The 19794-nt window shown below is 40.6% G+C and overlaps 1 protein-coding gene across 1 annotated transcript in view; it reads left to right on the plus strand.

Moving 5' to 3' along the window:
* LOC104935232 (ADAMTS-like protein 1) overlaps positions 1 to 18050 on the plus strand; it is a 35203-nt gene extending 17153 nt beyond the window's left edge. The window contains exons 7-17 of the mRNA XM_010751039.3: positions 786 to 1026; positions 4816 to 4943; positions 5846 to 5983; positions 7982 to 8161; positions 8260 to 8385; positions 8521 to 8790; positions 12950 to 13133; positions 14648 to 14852; positions 14931 to 15034; positions 16653 to 16867; positions 16941 to 18050. Coding sequence (XP_010749341.3) covers positions 786 to 1026; positions 4816 to 4943; positions 5846 to 5983; positions 7982 to 8161; positions 8260 to 8385; positions 8521 to 8790; positions 12950 to 13133; positions 14648 to 14852; positions 14931 to 15034; positions 16653 to 16867; positions 16941 to 17059 — 1910 coding nt within the window. The 3' untranslated portion in view covers positions 17060 to 18050. The remainder of the gene's footprint in view (positions 1 to 785; positions 1027 to 4815; positions 4944 to 5845; positions 5984 to 7981; positions 8162 to 8259; positions 8386 to 8520; positions 8791 to 12949; positions 13134 to 14647; positions 14853 to 14930; positions 15035 to 16652; positions 16868 to 16940) is intronic.
* The last annotated feature ends 1744 nt before the right edge of the window (positions 18051 to 19794 follow it).

Genomic DNA, 19794 nt, shown 5'->3' on the forward strand with positions numbered 1-19794 from the left:
ACCTACAACATACAAACATTACTTTGTTTTTTAAGAGAATACAGAGAAGAATCCCAAGAGATAAACGCAGTACTAAGACTATCATTGTGGTTGTCCACATGAATGTTAAAATCACCTACAATAATTACTTTATATGTTTTAAGGCTCAAGCTGTCACGGCTTTGGTCGACTAATAAACTGAGAATAAACGGAGTCCGACATCGTTTAGGCATATTCACACACCGATAAAACATTAATTTTAGTGACCTCCGATTGGCGTAACCGGGTGTCATTACCGCCGACGTGAATAACAATCTTATTGTATCTACGTTTATCTTTAGCCAGCAGTTTCAAATTAGACTCGATGTTGCCTGCTCTGGCCCCCGGGATGCATTTAACTATGGCCCCCGGTGTCGCTAACTTCACGATTCGTAAAATGGAGATGCCAATGACTGAATTTGGGAGTGGGGAATATTTGTTAATCTCATTCTAAAGTAACAAAAACATAATGATCCTTACTCCCAGGTGACAAAAACATAAAAGACAATTAATATGACATTCTGTAAACAGAGCCCATACATCTGACACACTGGACCTTTGACTTTGACAGAAATGTGTTTTTTTCCATGGCCTTATTTAATACTTCATAATTTAGGTGAAAAACAGTTTAACTAACATACACTTTGACGAAAATATTTTTAAAGAGCGTTATCAGAACAGTATATTGGTCATATATTGGAGGTATATGGAGGTGTGTTTGGTGGAACACTTTTGTTCCTGATGTTGGTATCTGATTTGTCCCTCAGACAAATTGCCCAACTGGTCAGAGCGCCGTTCCTTTGAGACAGCTGGGAACAGACCAGTGATCATTAGACAGCAGCAGACCATACTGCTGGCTTTTCAGAGAAACATCAACATCAGCGTTGGGAACAGTGCCCTCGTCACCAACGCCACACGATCCCTGACCATACTCTGTCCTGCAGAGGGCTTCCCGCCTCCCAAAATCAGATGGACCAAAGATGGCATTCTACTGCGGCACACTGACAGGTAACATACTGGAGCTAGTGCTGACACACCAATCAAACAATTTCACACAGTTATGATCAACTCTTATTGTGGTATTTTGATTGTGATATTGTGCTGAGAGTGAAAATACTGCAGAGAATTCTGTCGAAAAAAGAAAAAAGATTTATATTACATACACATACATGTGTCACTGTAAAGCTGTTGGCTACTTTTGCTAATTCATTAAGCTATTCAACAGCTCCCTCCTCTGACCAACGCTGGCTATAGGTCTATGAGAACTTGTCAACTTCACACATAAAATCACAGCTGGTTCCTAGTCTTCTAGCAAATTCACATGGATTGCTGAGAATAGCTACAATATTGTTGTTATTCATGTGAGTATGAGGCCGTTTCATGTGAGGATGAGGCCGTTTCATGTGAGGATGAGGCCGTTTCATGTGAGTATGAGGCCATTTTGGATGATGCCATTTTGTGTGAGGATGAGGCCATTTTGTCTGAAGATGACAAAGGTTTTTCTGAGACTGAGTGACTTTTAGGCAACTCCTAAAATGAACACCGTACAGCTAGCAGCAGCTCATTTGCATTTAAAGGGACAGACAGGAAAACCGACTGCCTGAACCCAGAGCGCTACAGACAGGGTACAGAGAGGGCTGCTGTGCTTGATACATGAGGAATTTTGACCAAAGGATTTCACACACATGTCATTAAGGTGCCTGGGAACTGTGTGAACTACTGGAAAAGGGGTATACAACTACCGCAGTGCTCACGTGTGAGACATTCTAAACTTTACTCCACTCCAGTTTTTCCATCTCGGATTTACTTTCCACAAACTGGGGGCACGCTGACCATTATCTACTGTAGGTAACACACTAACTGTGGTTATTACAACCCTATTTCAGAATACCTGATCTCAAGGCACCCTGCTAGCTCACCTGGTAGAGGAAGACTCAGTCCATATCACAGCACCCAGGTTCGATTCCAACCTGTAGCCCTTTACTGCATGACGTTCTCCCCTCTCTCGCTCTCTCCTTCCCCATTTTCCTCGTCACTCTTTAGCTGCTGATATCTAATAAAGGCTAAAAAGGCCACAAAATAATCTTTTATCTTTAATCTTTATCCCTTTATATCACATGTGTACTAAATTAGATGAAAGGTGAATATCAGCATATATGAGCAGCAATATACTGGTCTAACTGCAGCTGAGAGTTTCACAGATCAGCATCTTTTCAGCCTGACTGTTTCCTCTTCCTTGAGGCAGGTCAAGCGATAATGCAGCAAAATGGGAAAATACTGTGAGTCACTGACACTGCATGAAGTGTATATTAGTGTATATTTTGATATCATATTCGGCAGTGTTTATATGTGGTGCAATATTGTTCAACTTGTCCACTATTGTTAATATCAGCTGATAAACAGGCACCGTATTTGTGGCGTGTGATGCACATTTGTAACAGCCTGCGGATACAATGCAATATATGGCATTTCCACTGACATACAAGTGAACTGTGCTATTGAGTTTCTGTCTCATTGAATAGCTCTGGCCCAACAAATATTGATGACCTTTTGAAAAAAACATTGAATGCGAGTTTAATGTGAGAGAGAAGTAGACCACACAACTTTTCACTTTTTCAACTTTTCAACTAAAATCCATCTTGAAATATATATATCTATCTCTATATATATTATATATATATATATATATATATATATTTGCTTTTGCTCTCCCAGGTTTGAAATGCAGATTGAGCTTTGAGAGCTTTCACTCACAGATTGTCTCTATCAGGCGGGGGAGCAGAGAACTGAATATGAAAGCTATCATCACTTTGCTCGAAGTCCTGGCAAAAGACTCACATGTTCACACAACATGCCCTGTGCTTGATTTGTCCAGTCTTCTCTCTTAACAGGCACTGACCATGAACTGCACTCAGCCAGCAGGCTGGGCCCATGTACTGTCCACTCTAAACCAGACACAAGATTTAGTTCAGATCCCGATCAGGGAAATCGAAATATACAGTTTATCATGAGCTGAACATGCATAGAATTACATACATCTCATACAAGACAGTATATGTGATGATGTGCAGTATATAGCGGGATCGTTGACCAGGCCATTGTTTCCACTTTGTTTATTAGTGCTACTGGTTGTGATGACACCTGAGCTCCAGTGTGGACGATGGTCATTGGGGTCACATGATGCCAAGTGTGAATTCCTGTTGAGTCAAATGCTGACATATTCCTATAAAAAACATCAATATAATTTTCTTCTGTGTACTCGGTACAAAGCTTGAGCTAAACCTAGCACAAAGACTGTATGCAGGGGGAAACTAGCACCATCCAGGTACAAAAAATATTTACTACACTTTGTTGGCTCGAAAGTAAATAAACAGTATATGAGTTTGTTCTGAGTTTGGACCTTGATCAAACCGGGCATTTCATTATTAGGACAGGACTAAAGATGTGTGCAACCATTAGACTGTCGAAAGCCTCAATGCTAACTAATTACTAAAATGTCTAATTTTCTACAGGAGTAAAAATATACAAAATACAACATGTAAGTCAGGAATCTTTGGAATTATTCAAAGTTTTTTTCACTATTGATGGAGCTAGTCTCATTTTCCCTGCTTTAGTGCTCAGCTGGTCTAATCATGTTCTGGAACCAGCTGTACTGGATGCTCTGAAATGAAAGTGATATCTCTCTGTCTTTACCTCAACTGGTTGTGGTGGTTGACCGTCCACCAATGAGTTTGGGTCTGCCCGAGGTTTCTGCCTGTTAAAAGGAAGCTTTTTCTGGCCACCATTGCCAAGTGCTTGCTCAGGGTGGAACTGCTCTGTATGGAAAGTGTCATGACATAACTTTTGTTATGATATGGCACTATATGAATAACATTGAATTGAATTGAATGTACAAAGGCTCAGTCCTTGCCACAGCGGCCCAGGGTTCGAATCCGACCTGCGACCCCTTGCTACATGTCATTTCCCATCTCTCTCTGCCCACATTCATGTCACTCTTCAGCTGTCTCTGCACAATAAAGCTTGAAAAGGACAAAATAAATAAAGTAATGTAATGCAGAGTCTGTAGACACTATGTTACATTTGACATTTCTATTGCCCCGGGTTTCAGGGTTAAAGGCTACAGCAAAGGAATAGATTTTCTGTGTTTGGGGGTAGAGCACTACATATTGTATATTCATACAGGTTTACAGGTTTAAAGGATCAATCCACCTGAATCTTTATCCAGGTGAAAATGAGCTGCCACTGCAAAGTGCTGGCCTAGCTATAGGAAGGAGTTTGGACAGATGGATCCGGGGGTCAAACCAGCAACCCGGAAATTAATGGATGACAGCTCTTTCTCCTGAACTAAAGCATCCTTGGTTAAATGTTTTACATGTGCTCAACCTGTCTGATTGTTGTAGTGATGTGATGAGTACTGCTATCTTTAACTGATAGAAATGGACAAAACAATTATCTCTTATAGAAGTTCATCAGTATTATTAGACAGCCCTGTGTCTGTAGAAGAGGCAGAACCTGGACCAAGTGTTATCCATTGATGTCAAGAACAATCTGTAGTGTGTGGGACTTTAACAGTCCTGACCTTATACCTAGACCTAACTTGTGTCTCATTTGTGTGTGTGTGTGTGTGTGTGTGTGTGTGTGTGTGTGTGTACTGTAAACAAGTTAATATTTAATTCCCCTTGAATTTAGTGATTTAGGTGACTGTTGATGATTGCTATAAGGACCTCACTTCCATCTGGGAAAACTGACATAAAACAAAAAAATGTTAAAACCAACATGTTTTCCTTGTGTGTGCAGGGTGTCCTGGGATAGTTCTGGAAGACTTCACATCCTTCAGCCCAGAGCGATCGACAGAGGCCAGTACAAGTGCACAGCTGCCAACACACACGGCTCCGATTCTGAGACATTTCAGCTACTGGTCGCAGGTGTGTCCTCGAGTGTCATTATTAGGCCCACCATCCATAACTTCAATTTAAGATTTCTGTCACCATCATATATTTTGAATACACTGGAAATAAAATTTATTTTGGCTGATATTATTGTATTGTTAGGTGTTTGGTCATAAAGCAAAAAATTGGACAAAATTTGAAAAAGTAAGATCTGGTTTATAATGCTGGCTGAAAAGTACTTAGTACCAAATTTCATATCAGTCCACTGAAGTTTTCCAGTGATTTCAAAGTGGTGAACTGAGAATAATGTTGCCACACTGCTAACATAGTAAAAGAACACACACATTCACAGATTTTTTGAGGCAATAAAACCTAATTTTGGTGCAAACAAACTCAAAGGTTAAGTATAATATTAAATGTAATTACTCACCTTTAAAGTTCCTGTAATCAAGCAATATATATATATGTCTTCTGGTTTCTAATCAAATTAAATCAAATCAAATACAATTTTATTTGTATAGCCCAAAGTCACAAAGTACATTTGCCTCAGAGGGCTTTACAATCTGTACAGGGAGTGACACCCTCTGTCCTTAGACCCTCGGTTCCAGTGAGGAAAAACTTGCCCACAAAAAACCTTTAACAGGGAAAAAATGTGGAAGAAACCTCAGGAAGAGCCACAGAGGAGGGATCCCTCTCCCAGGACGGACAGACGTGCAATGGATGTCACGTGTACAGGACAAATCAACACAAACATATTGTACAATTACAATGACTGACAAAATAACAATGAATCACAATGAATGATAAAATGACAATGAATTACCATGAATGATGAAATGATTACAGTAGCAGTGGAACAATCATAAACTATAGTGCTGCAGAAGAGAATTATTACCACATGAGCGACTGCTGCTCTTACTCTGTGTGTGAAACTTCAGAGCCACCAGCCATCGCAGTGTCATGGAGAAACGTTTCAGACCATGGGATGGTGTTGGGCCACAGCTTGAGGGTCACAGTTGGGGGACGAGTCAGCGTTCGCTTGGGCACTAACCTCACTCTGGACTGCCCTGTCACAGGTGGGTCAGAACACCATATGCCATAAATAATGCTTCCTTTAAGTGACTGCTTCATGTAGTGCTTATGTAGCACTTCATTCCAGAGTGTTTTACAATGTGGCTCTCATTCAGACACACACACACACACACACACAAGCCAGCAAGCTATCATGTAAAGTGGTGGCCTAATCACTGGGAACATTATCGGGTTCAATGTATAAATCAGGTGTAGCAGTATCAGTATTCAGTCAGGTTTTAAAGAGTACCAAGTTGCCAATCGTGAATTTGTGCTGGATGCATTAAGAAAGCTGGATACAGTACTGCCACTCCACGCTCTGTACTGCAGTGCTATTATTGGTCATACTACATAACATGTCAGGAAACTGTTTGGCTCACCATCCAAAATACCATCAGTGATGATGTGTTTCTTTAGGAAATACTTACCAAATGGATACCTTGACTTGGTACCAAAAGTGTTCAGATAGAAACACATATAAATTTAAAGCCAATGTGATGGGGAACATCCAACAGACCATGACCCTGCAACTACTCAGGCATAGCGATCACAACTCTATTCTGGATGGAGCCAGAGAGATGATGAAAAACACAGCAGAACGTATTTCTTCCTAATTTAGCCTGCCACTTTGAAGGTCAATACAAACAATGCAGCTTCACTGCCACCCAAGAAGCACAGCAGTTCCTATAAGGATTTCAGCAGGTGTATGAGGAGAACACCCAGGCACCAGCCATAGTCCTTCAGCAAGGAGAAGACATGGGACAAGAGTGTGTGACAGTGCCAGAGAGGAGTGGTAATACCAGAAAGAGGCAAGGAACTGTAAGGTCTGTCCTGATTATCAACACATTTTCCATACTGAAACTTTGTTACTGTCACTGTCAGACAGTCTTGACTCTGAGGTGGGATCTCCTTGACCGGCTTGAGCCAGAAGATATGGAAGGTGGTTTGGATGCTCTATGGGGAAGACAAAGGTGTGCCAACTTCTTGGATTCTACCCGCAAAGTAACTGTCTGGCTCGGAATGTACGAGAGAAGGCGTTTTGGCAGCAGTTGGCAGTTTCTTTTATCTACAAAACAGTAGGAATCTGTGTACAGTAACAACACTATCTGTTGTTCATCAATAAATGATTCCAGCACATATTCCCTCTAACAACAAAAGATGGTTTTTACTTTTCCGTTTGTGTATGGTGCACAGGGTCACTTAGTGAGCTGGGTAAAGCTGGAGTAAAGCTGGGTCTTTCCTCTTTCTTCCAGTCTTTAACACACAGAGACAAATTCTGGCTCATTCCATCCAAGCACCAGGTGATGAAAACGTCTGGTAAAGCAGGCTATGTTGAGGTGATACACAAGGAAACACTGGAGTATCCAGTCTGTATATGTATCAGTAAGTGTTGGTACGTTGTAGGCAGTGGTGTAGTTGTGCCTGAAGAAGTAGGTATTGCTTTTCCCTCTGACCCTGGTTACATTATCAGTTTGTCTGTCCAGTTTTGACTCTGCAGATAGAATTGTCCAACATGTCTTATTAGCATACAGACCAGCTAACTAAGTCAGCAAAAAACACTAACACAATGCAGAACAAGTAACAATGATATTCACTATCACCTATAGTTTTACAGAATGTAATGAAATTCCTATAAGTATCTAAGAAATCCTCGAACTGACAAGCTACTCGATAGTTTCTTCTACTCAAAGGGAGGGGTATAGTTGAGTTGTTTGAAATCCACAACCTCACCACCACTAAATCTTACACACTAGACCTTTAAAGTGGCCTATCCAGAAAAGGATAAACTCCCTCACAAAAAAGTTCTGCTACTTGACTTCAGGGAAATTCTATGTCATGCCTTTGCCATCCTAAGACCAGAAACTTGATAAAACACTACGGAGTGATGTGGCTATACACAGCACTGACTGAAAAACAAGTATTCATACTCTGTATACCTGTGTACACCTGCACTACACCACTGCCTGTACCTCTTATTGGTCCCTCTGTCCTCTGTCTGTCAGGCGTTCCTCAGCCCACAGTGACGTGGCACAGGAAGAATGGATCAGACACGGGTGCTGTTGTTCTTCCATCTGGCTCGTTGTGGATCCAAAATGTTTCTCTACACAACCAAGGCACCTACTCCTGCACCGCCACCAACACCATAGGAAAGTCAACTGCCTCTACTGTCCTGCAGGTCTATGGTGGGTTCACATACAAATACATATACATAACTTCTCAATATGAAATCATAGGTGGCATTCAATATCTGAATAAAAACATTTTGGGTGTGTGTATACAGGTCCATACCCCGCTGGAGGAAGCAGGGTTGTTCCAGTTGCACAAGAGCAAAATCGAAAACGGGTCCTCATGGCTTCACGCCGCGGAACAAGTGCCTTTGTCAAACCTGGAGATAATCTACGTATAGGTACACATGAGAAAATGCCAATAAATAAATGAAATGGAAACAAATGTAAACAGACGTGAGTGTACATTCTAAGATTTTTCAACAGTCCAATAAATTGCCAAATATTAACACTCAGCCTGCTTCCGTCTTTAACAGGTTGTCCAGTAATTCCTGACCACAAACTGCCAGTGCGCTGGGACTACAACAGTCACACCCTGAAGGAAGTTTCAGGTTCAGTCCAGACCCAGCGTTCTGCTCTGGGTCAGGGTCCCAGTACAGGACCCCTGCAGTACAGGATGCTTGTGGGAGGTCGTGTCCTTGAGGTCAACACACTCCAGATGAAATTCTCAGGCCGGTACCGATGCCAGACCCTCATCAGCAGTACCAGACAAACACTGTCTGCCTGGATTTACATTCACACGGAAGGTTAGCATTAAGTCCATGTGTGGAGTGTGTGTATATAGAGCTGTGTAGTTATTAAGTAGTCTGTATTGTGATTGTTACCATGATCAGAACTCAGAGACACTGAAAGCTCGAGTTCACAAGCAGCCTTTCTCTTTCACATAGAAAGATTTGACACTGGATTCTTGTCTATAGTAGAAGCTGTTTAAGATCTGGGAGCTGGTCTGGGTGCAAGCTCGCCTAGTGGTTTCACCACAGTTGCAGTATTATTTGCAATCACTTAGAAACACCTGTTCTTATTAGCAGACTGTTTGATTATAATTATTTGATTGTTTAAGAATTTGTCAGCGTGACATCACTGTCTACCTGTCACCTGAGAAGAGAATGCCAAATTTATCTCTGAGCATTTGATCACTTTGTTATGTTTGTCTGCCTTCTTAGAGCCTGAGGTTTTCATCTCTGGATTAAAGGATTGTTTTTAGCTGGTTGATTTACTTTTATGGAATCATCTGGACTTTGGAGTTGAATATCTTCTTGTTTGTGGGGATTTACGTGCACTGAACGATGTGCGAGAACACAGAAATCTGGACTCATCAAAAGAGAATGGGCTTTTTTTTATTGTCATATTTCAACATATTTAGCTTTCTGAGCAGAATTTTTTAAAGTAAGACAAGCAAATCTGCACATTTAACCTTCTGGCTGAAAAGGTGTACACAAATGAAGGCCGAACAAGGCAAGATTTTGACACAAGCACTAAGTGGACCTGCCAACCTCTGTGTATTTTGCGTAGGAGGTACGCAACATCCTGCTGCAGACCTGCCACTTTATGTTTTATGCCTGCTATTTGAAATGGTCAATGCTCCTGTTTGAAACTGCAACCCAAACTCTTCAGAAGGAGAAACCTTCCATCCGAACTTTACTTCTGACATTTGAGCTGCAGCTTCTGAACATTCTGCTCACCCTCTGCAGCTGATCATGTGTCAGAATGATGAAATGATTCATTGAGAAGCAGGGTAACCTTCAGCAAAGAGGATTCTCCGTAATGAAAGGAACTACATCACAACAGCAACAGATTGCAGTGACAGACTTGACACCAAACTGTCACATTTGTATTTCATGGGCAGGTTTCCTTGTCTCTTGCCCAAAGAGGTGATAGTGGATGTTCCAGATGTTTCCATCAAAAAGCCTGGATGACAGTATCCTTTTTCAAGAGGACTGATGAGGTTTGGAGAGGACAGGGTCTGATGGCAACAAGAGAAGAAGACCTTTCTACAGTAATGCTGGGTCAGAGTAATATGACTCTGAATGAGTCTTCAACCTGTGACCAAAAGTAAATCCAGGATCATGCCATTCAATTTAGAACAACCAGTTTCATTGATTGTGCTGCAGTTTGCCTATTTATTTATACATAAAAACTTCATTCAACTTTTTCCTGCCAGAGTTTATATCACTCTACTCGAAGTGATTTGGTTTTGGTTTGGTTTTTCTTCAGGTACACACTCTGACATTAATAAATGAGTTAGGTATGCAAACTATATGAGTTATGTTATGTTTGTGCATCCTTCTTCATGGTTGGCAAGTCTGACTCAGTCTTAACCATTCCCTTTGGCATCAAAAATATTGACTGAGTTTGATGTTTGTTTGACTGGAGTTGGGTTAGGGTCTTAGAAGATACCCTCCACATATGACATGATTGTAAATGTCAGTAATTACTGTATGTGTCATGATGAGTATGTGACTATAATGCGCATGTTTGCTTGAAGTGTAAAAGCAAATTACCTTTATTGAAATGGATATATCAGGTGTCCCCTCATCGGAGTTCATTATTGAGGTCTAACAAACATTTTAAATATTTGCATTAGTAAATCTTTTGGTTCCCTTTCCTTATTCATGAATGATTGGCTATTTTACAATAATTTTACAATATAGGATATTGAAACTCACTACAGAATTATATAATACATCCAAATAAGATGGTATTGCCTTCTATATTCTATATTCTATATTTAGTCCAGTACAACAATGCACTGGTGGAAATTCCATCTTATTACACCAGTAATATTCATACAGTCTCATATCTTGACACATTCTTCTCGTCATCACTTTGTCCTGTGAGTCCACTCACCATACTGCTGTTCAGCTCTGATGCAGAATAAGGCCACTCCACAGCAAACAAGAACGCAAATAGTATACAATACTGTTTTTGTCCAGTATTGTTCAACATAAATTTTAAATACAAACGTGAAAGGAAAATTTCCACTCAGAGTAAGGAGTTTTTATGTCAAGTCTGGGCCACAAGCTTGACTTCCATCTTGGTTCTAGTCAAAACAAGTGAATTGAGTTCCAAGAAAGGTTGTTGGGAAAGTTTAGAGTTTGCAGTTGAGTGATATTTGGATAAATGAAGGCCCATCATTAATGCAATTAATCAAGTCCTTGTTTCCAGCTGCAATTGTAAGAACACACTTCACCACCATGCCATCCATTCTAAAACCACAACAAGCTTGTCACCCGAGCAGAGGCAAAAAGTGCAGATTTTAAGTTACAGTGGTCATGTTAACTGTTGATTGGAAAGCCCTCAGAGGCAAATGTGTTTTGTGACTTTGGGCTATACAAATAACATTTGATTTGATTTGAGGTGAGATGGTGGCATTACTGCAGGTGTGGTGGTGATTAGTCAGGTGAGAGGGAAACTGGAGGTCACGCACGACAGACAACACACACATGACGGGGAGGGAAACACACAGGGGAAAGAAGAGGCAAAGCCTCAATCCAGCTAGGTCAAACAGGTCAGGATGGAATTTGCAGTAGAGTTTCCAGAATAAATGACCTGACTAATCTGCTATATTTGAATCCATCCCATGATAATCTGCAAATCAAATATTCCTAATAATGCATAGTAAATATATTATTAGAATTCATTTGATCTACTCCTGGACACTCTGTTTCTTAGTTATCCAAAACTAAACTAAACTCCACCGAAATTAAAAGAAAATAAGATTTCTTGAAGTTAAGAGGCAAAAGATGAAATCATTCTTCTCTTCTGCACGTTTTCACATCCTCTCCTCCTGGCTCCCCATCACACATTTAGTTAGCTAGCAATCCATGTCAGAGCAGTCACCTGTTACTAAGTGTCAGCTGCAGAGTGTCACTGACTGATTCTAATGCTGCTGAATCACTTTCTGTGGACAGTGGCCGAGGCGGACTCCTCATGAAAAACTCATTAAACTTGCTGTCTGTCCACAAAGTAAAGTTTTCTTCTGATCACCTTTTAGATTTAGAAAACAATGGAGGTGAGCTATTTAACCAAAACAACGTCTGGAATCATGCTTTTAACCGCTTTCACATCATATGGATGTAGCTCCATTCTTATTAAGAGTGCATGAAGAACAAATTGGACTTATTCCAATTTGGCATGAATATTAAATAGAACCTATAAATAATTTTCATACATAAGTCATTGATAGTGTTCACTCAGCATGCATGGCATGTTAAATCCATGTTCCATATTAGGACAATGCATGAACACATTCAAACATATTCAATTTATACAATAATGGACAAGACATAAATATTTCAGATATTTTTTTTTTATTTTCTAAATTAAAGGATTCAAAAACAAACAAAATAAAAATATGATCAGGTCCTTCTCCCAAAACAAAAAGTTACACAACAAACATGCTTTAGACAGTGTGGGGAGCAGAATGTAGGTCACACTCTTGTTTTTTGGGAATGTACTAAAATGAGAAATGATTGGAATGATGTGTGGGTAGAACTGAAAACAGTACTGGGATATGAACTACAAAAGACATGTGAGATATTATATATGTGAAATCTGACAAAAGTGGGAAAACATCTAGTTAAAATTCTGCGACCAAGAAGGCAATAATCAGGAAATGGTATCGAGATGATCCTCCCACTCTGAACAAGCTGGACACAGTCAAGGAGATACTCAACATGGAAAGACTCACGTACTTGTTGAGACTCCAACAAACAAAATTCAAGAAGAAATGTAAAAAATGGACAGAATACATTTTTTACATTGGTGCTCTTTATTGTTTTATGCTCAAAATGAATAACATTCGAGTTAAAAAACAAACAAACCAAAGGATACATTAGATACGACAAGTGTTCCAACATCTTCAATGATCCTGTGAATCTGAGTGTTTCACATTCGGGTCCACAGAGTTCGGCTGGCGTTTTGGAGACTGGACGGCGTGCAGTGCTTCCTGTGGGAACAGAGGGACTTGGCTGCGGAGGATTCAGTGTGTCACTCTGGATGGAAAGGATGTTCAGCACAGCATGTGTCAACACATACCCAAACCCATCACTTCTCCAGTTCCCTGCAACAGACAGGACTGCCCTCCCAGGTACACTTCAGACAGCTTATTACAGTTTGTGATTAATGTATGCAATTCTCATGTCTCTGGCAATGACCACATCACTGATGACATGTCACATGGGACCGTTCCATCCATCACAATTTCCAGACTAACTTCCTGATCCGCCTTTGACCTGCTGTACACAAGCAGCTCTTTGCACTGATTTCCTGTACTGTCAGGGATCATCAGTGACTTCATGGGTTCACTCACTTTTATTTATAGCTTCAGAAAAAGTGTCAGCTTATCTGGGAAAACTGTTGTGTACTGATCATCTAACTGCTCATGGCTCTTGTAACGTAGGACCTATTTTTAACTATGTCTCTGTGTCCCCAGAGATCAGCAATAACTTTGGTCAGTACAGTGTTTCCATGACGGACAGAAGGACATTTGGAGCTATAAAAATAAATAGTAGTAATATAATGGCTGATTAATACAATAATGATCTGTAATGTTTAGGGAACCTAATGTTCTAACCTAAACAGCATTCGCGTTCTCCCGTGATTTTACTGGGGGCAGCAGTAGCTCAGTCTGTAGAGACTTGACTTGGGGACCGGAGGGAGGACTCAATATAATTTGAGTATAGTGTGTCATATCTGTTATGCTGTCATCAGTTGTAACTTCAGCTCTTCCAACCATTACACGTTTCTTGAACTCATTTCGACCATGAGGCACAAAGTGTCTAAAACCCAGAATAGTCGTTCCTAATTGTCACTAAACTGATTATACAACAAAGATGAAATCAAATCAAACAGAGTAGCATTACGTTGACTGATAGATATTTGACTTTTCTGCTGTATGTCTACAGGCTTCATGTGTAGAGTCACCGCACACACACACACACACACACACACACACACTTTGATGAGGCAGATAACACAGAGTGAGCGGGCTGTTAATAAATTCATGGAGAACAGCCAGATCACAACAGAAGTGTAACTCTCAGCAGAATCTTCTCACCCTGTGCCCCCTGCTGTTTCTGGCTCTACCAGCCCTGCCTTTATTGATCATACAGCCTATCAGTCAGCATACACACACACACACACACCCTGCTGCCACACACTGAGCCAGCTTCACTCATTAATGCAACACAAATGACCCTCTATTAGTTCAGATCAGACTGTGATTTGTTGTGTTGCAGAATGAGAGACACAGAATTCAGACCTTTGAAGAGGGAGCTGTTGAGTAAGTTACAAACTGTCAGTGGAGTTATGTTCCTTTATGAAAAAGCATTTAGTATGATAGTATTTGGTGATCTCAGTCTTATTCATTGTGTACTTGTCATTTTCCTTAGGCTAACCTGGAGGTTAGTGTACAATCTGTCTGTCTGATGTGAAGTGGGTATGATGACAGAATGACTGGTTGGTTGTGCAATTATTAATGCCAGTCAATGTATGTCACCTAATGTCATCTGGGATCATCTCCAGCCGCCCACCATCGTCTCCAAGCATTATGGAAAATGAGATAAATGAATGTGAATACCTCTTTTCTTATCATCATGGCAGATGGTCGGTATCAGAGTGGTCCAAGTGCTCTGCATCATGTGGCGGCGGCTGGAAACAGAGGCAGGTCTCCTGTCAGCAGCTGGATGCCAGAGGTGCATTGAGGATTTTGACAGCAGCTTCCTGTGAGAGGATGAGCCGGCCGGCAGAAACGGAGCAGTGCACCGCCAATAACTGTCCGACCTGGGTAACCAGTCCATGGGGAAAGGTACATTCAAATTGAGCATGTCAACTCTGTGTAGAACATCGTGCATTGTGGTGTGAACTCTATGTTACTCTATTTCAGTGTTCAGGGAGGTGTTCAGGGCCCACCACCACTGTACAGAAGAGATCTGTCATCTGCCAACATGCCAATGGCTCACTGAACAGAGACTGTGCACTCAGGGACAGGTACACACACACACACACACACACACACACACACACACACACACAGTTTTTGGAATGTTTTTATTTGAAAGTGTTTTTTTTTTCACGTCATCAAACTCTTTTTATGTCCACGGAACTCGATGATGTGTACATGTTAATTTCACATATAGACTATAGGCTCAACCCAGTCAGTCTCCCTCTGTCTACCTTCACAGAGAAGAACACAAGTGAGTTATTCTGTGTTTGGAAACATTTGACTGCAAAACTGTCTTCCTCAGCTTCAACTTCAGGTAGTTCAAATGAAAACAACGAGGACACACCAGCCATATGGAGTTATTTTTGTCTTAAATATATCCATAAACGCACAGAGAGTGATCTACAAATGTTCCTTGATTTGCACATGTGTTTTGCTATCCACAAATACAAATTTCTAATTCGTAACTTGTATTTGTATTGTACTTGTATTCGTACTTGTTTTTACAAATACATGTGTATTTGTGAATATATTGGGTATAATTTCCCATTTGTAAAAACAAAAAAAGCCATTTGTAAAACTGAAAATTCTGTTTGTGAAGTGTGATTCTGCATTTGTGGATCACCATTCACACACACGCTTCTCTTTCCTCAGTTACGTATTTCCGAGATGTTCTTGCCGAGATCCACACAGATCCACAAACAAATATTCGGGATTCACAAACGGCCCGCCTGCCTCACCACTAGGTGGCAGTGTTGTTCTCTGTGTACATTGAACATTATATTTATTCAGCTTTCTGGATGTAAAAACAACATTTCAAGATATATCTGGCATTGTTTGAGGACATTTCTAGCGATAAATGTGCGTTTTACTTTCTAAATCTATGCTGAATAAAAGCAAATTGTGTTTTATTAGTCCTCTAGCGATAATTTATCCGACTGCTTAGTCACTTTGCAGTGGGCGTCATGGTTACCATAACAACGGACTCTTTCTGGAGCGTGGATCTATTACATCCATGTTCTGAGTCTAAGTCCTCGAGGCCGATCGGCCGTGATGGGTTCTGTATGTAACTGCTACACTATTCAGCCTAACCCTGTTACATCCAGAACATGGACGGAGTAGAGCATGAAACGGGCCTTAGAAGTCAGGCCCTACCCGACCCGGCCCGGGCACGATAGAATTTTTGGTTGACAGCTTTGTAGAGCCCGAACCCGTTTGCAGCCCGACGTTATTCAAATGTGCGCATATGAATGTGAACATGATCGCTCATTTACCACGCAGTCGGATAAATTATCGCTAGAGGACTAATAAAACACAATTTGCTTTCATTCAACATAGATTTAGAAAGTAAAACGCACATTTCTCACTAGAAATGTCCTCAAACAATGCCAGATATATCTTGAAATGTTTTTACGGCCAGAAAGCTGAATAAATATCACATTCAATATACACAGAGAACAACACTGCCATCTAGTGGTGAGGACGGGCCGTTTGTGAATCCCGAATATTTGTTTGTGGATCTGTGTGGATTACATTATATTGTAGAGGTGAATTTAATAATATATGGACAAAAACCCAAGGTCCCAGGACATCTATGGAAAATGAAAATATAAAAGTAGTGAATGCGCAGCACTAAAGATTAAGGCTAAATCTACTTTCTTTCAGGCCTGTGTCAGTACGCAACTGTTCCTCGGACCTGTGTGATGTCCAGTGGCGTCCTGGTGCATGGCGGCCTTGCACCGTAGTCTGCGGGAGTGGCTTTCAGTCCCGGAGGATGGACTGTGTTCACCGCAGGAGTGCCCGGACTTTGGCTGACCAGCACTGTGCCTGGCTCCAGCGACCATCCACCTGGCAGCACTGCAACAACACATCCTGTGGGAGTAAGTGTTTGCATGTGCCTCCCTCTTACTCCTTATCATTGAACCCTAACTCATCCTCACTGTTCTCATGCAGGTGAATGCAAGGACACCACCCAGTACTGCAGTGTGGTGAAGAGACTGAAGCTGTGCTATGTGGATATGTACAAACAGAGATGCTGTGGGTCATGTTCACAGGATGCCGACTCCACCTAGTGGCCGTGTGCAGTTATAGCCACATATATTTTGTTCGATGGCCTACATGAGACTGAATAAAGACTGAAATCATCTGTGAGTTGATGCTTCAAGAACTGCATATCTGTAAACAAACTTCAGTCAAATTCTTTCCCTTCCTAAAAGGAAACTCAATGAGCCTCAAAAGGATGGAGGGAAGAGGGGCTTCATTTTCTGATTTGGACCCACCCTCCTGATATAAAGTGTTCACTATGTGGATCAAATGGAGTTTTTGGACTTTCCTGCAAAAACAAAACATTTTGTTTTCAATGACATTTGAAAGAGGTGGCCTGGCCAAAAATGAATATAATGATGTTGTTTATTGTAGAATGCACAGTACTGCTCTCCTGTAAACAAGATATATAAATTTGTCACTATTGACCTTTAGCATTTAAGAGATATCAACCAGCCATGTCATCCACTACTGATATGAATGAAGTTCATCATATCAGCTTCTACATAAAACTGCTTCTAAAACTTCAGTCATACTTTTATTTCTTTGAACTTTTACTTTATTTATTTGTTTCATTGTTCAAACATGTTTTTATCAAATGATTCATCTAAAAACAATTCCTCTTTATTACAACTCAGATCTAATTTTCATACTCATGACCATTATTTCCACTCACTGTTGTAATTGCTGAGAGCAAGACAACATCTGTAAACAAGAAGTCAGGCAATCACACAGTTTTAGCCATACTGTCCAAACCACTGTATTTGGAGGTCAATCTGAAAGTGAGTGAGAAAATGGTGGCCAAAGGCCCAAAAATTAGACCAAAGTTGAAATAAACCAAAACTATCCTTTAACCTCTCCCCTGGTACAGTGTGTCATCTTGCTTTAAAGAGCTGCTAATGCTAAGAGAATAAGAAAGTGTGGGTTCCAGGGTTCCATGGTGTCGATGTTCAGAAGGCTTTTCCATCCCAGGATAAAAGTTTGGTAGACACAATGAATTCTTGTTCTTCTGTCTCAAGATATTGACACAAAAACATTGCCACAAAACCTAAAAACTTGATTCAGCAAAATCCTAGATTATGTTCAGTGCCAAAGTTTTTGAAATGATCTATTTGTGCTCTGTCTGTGTGGCAGTTGCTCTTATTAGGGAAAGACTGTTGATGGCAAATAAGCAGACATTAATGTAGAGTTGAATGAAATGAAAGATTGAAAACAAATGAAATATTTAAGTTTGGGATCATGGTCAAGGATTAGCGTTAGGTTAGAGAGTCTCCATCAGTTTGGTAGTTTGGAATAGAGCTAAGGTACAGCTCGGCACGTAAGTTAGGAGTCCATGTACCATGCAGATGTCCATTCAGAAAGGACGGGCCCCATACACAACAAAGTGTCAGCAAAGTAGAGGAGAGAGGTGAAAGATGGAGATGAAGGAAAATGCAGGAGACAGTGGGGTGTCTCAGGGCAAACCTGGCTGAGGTTGGTTGGGGTTAGGGCAAATGTTTGGTTGAGGGATTAAATGCCAGAGCCAGAAAGAGAGTCCAAGATCTAAACATGTTTCAAGAGAAAGCTGAGTAAAATTAGAATGAGCCAGTGGTAGAAATATAGATTCACAGGTGTTCCAGTGTAGTCACTGAGGCAAAGATGGTAAGGACAACAGTATGATGTTGTGTAGGGTCACTTTAACCTCCTATATACAAGTCAGATGAGACACACCCCCATCCACCGCCCCAGCTAGACCCTTACTTTACTACCGTAAATTCATAGTTCAGGTATTTTGAAATGGGGTTATATGCATAATCAGTATGTTACCTACAGTAGATGGCAACAAGAATACAGTATACACTGAAACCCATACTGATCTCTTTGTCCTTTTTTACGTGCTTAAAATACACTCATCCACATCAGTGCATAGCTCTGCTGCTGGGCTGGCAGCCCTGTTGGCTTCTCTAAACTGGGGGTGTGCTGACCACTGTCGACTGTAGGTAAACTCACACGAAATATGCATGTGTACCAAATTTCAAAACACTACCCCTTTTAATGACAGAAAGCTTCCTGTATTGCTAGTGAACACACGCTGTGAGCTGCACAATCATCCAGTATGAAGAGAATATGTGACACTAGGCTGCTGAAACCTTTCTGCTCACAGATTCAGGCAGCAGGAGTCCTTTGTGTAATTTATAATACAGTATTGTCAGGTCATGTATGTATATAAAACAGAATTTAGGATGAAATCCTTAAAGACCATTCATTTGTGTGAAGGTACTGGATTGTGATCATAGTCACATGTCACTGATGAGAAAAGAGCCACTGCTGTTTTAGCACCTTCAGTTGTGAGAGCATGGATTCATATCTACATATTCATCAACACCACTTGATGATTCTCAACCATGGCAGTACAGAAGGTTTTGTAAAAATGATTTGGATATTACAGTGAAGTGAAGTATACTGACTCTGGACTGAGAGGCACCAGCACAACACTGATTTTGACTGATGGGTCTACTCGTGTTACCTTGGGTTATAATACCAATGTGCTGCATTGTAAAATGTTTTGTATATAGTGTGTTCTAAAGTGCAATATCGTATATTGAGTGTGTGTAGATTGTTTGAGACTTTTATTTTCTTACTTATTAATGGTTAAGGTGTCTTTTAAACTCCTGTTTAAAGATCTTAGAATATAAAGCACGTGTATATGTTGATTAGGTGGTATGTTTGCTACCACTCATCTGGTTTTATTTGCATGTGTTTAAACCCAATCTCAAAAAAAAGT

This window comes from Larimichthys crocea, chromosome X (genome assembly GCF_000972845.2).
Source record: "Larimichthys crocea isolate SSNF chromosome X, L_crocea_2.0, whole genome shotgun sequence".
Taxonomy (NCBI): domain Eukaryota; kingdom Metazoa; phylum Chordata; class Actinopteri; family Sciaenidae; genus Larimichthys; species Larimichthys crocea.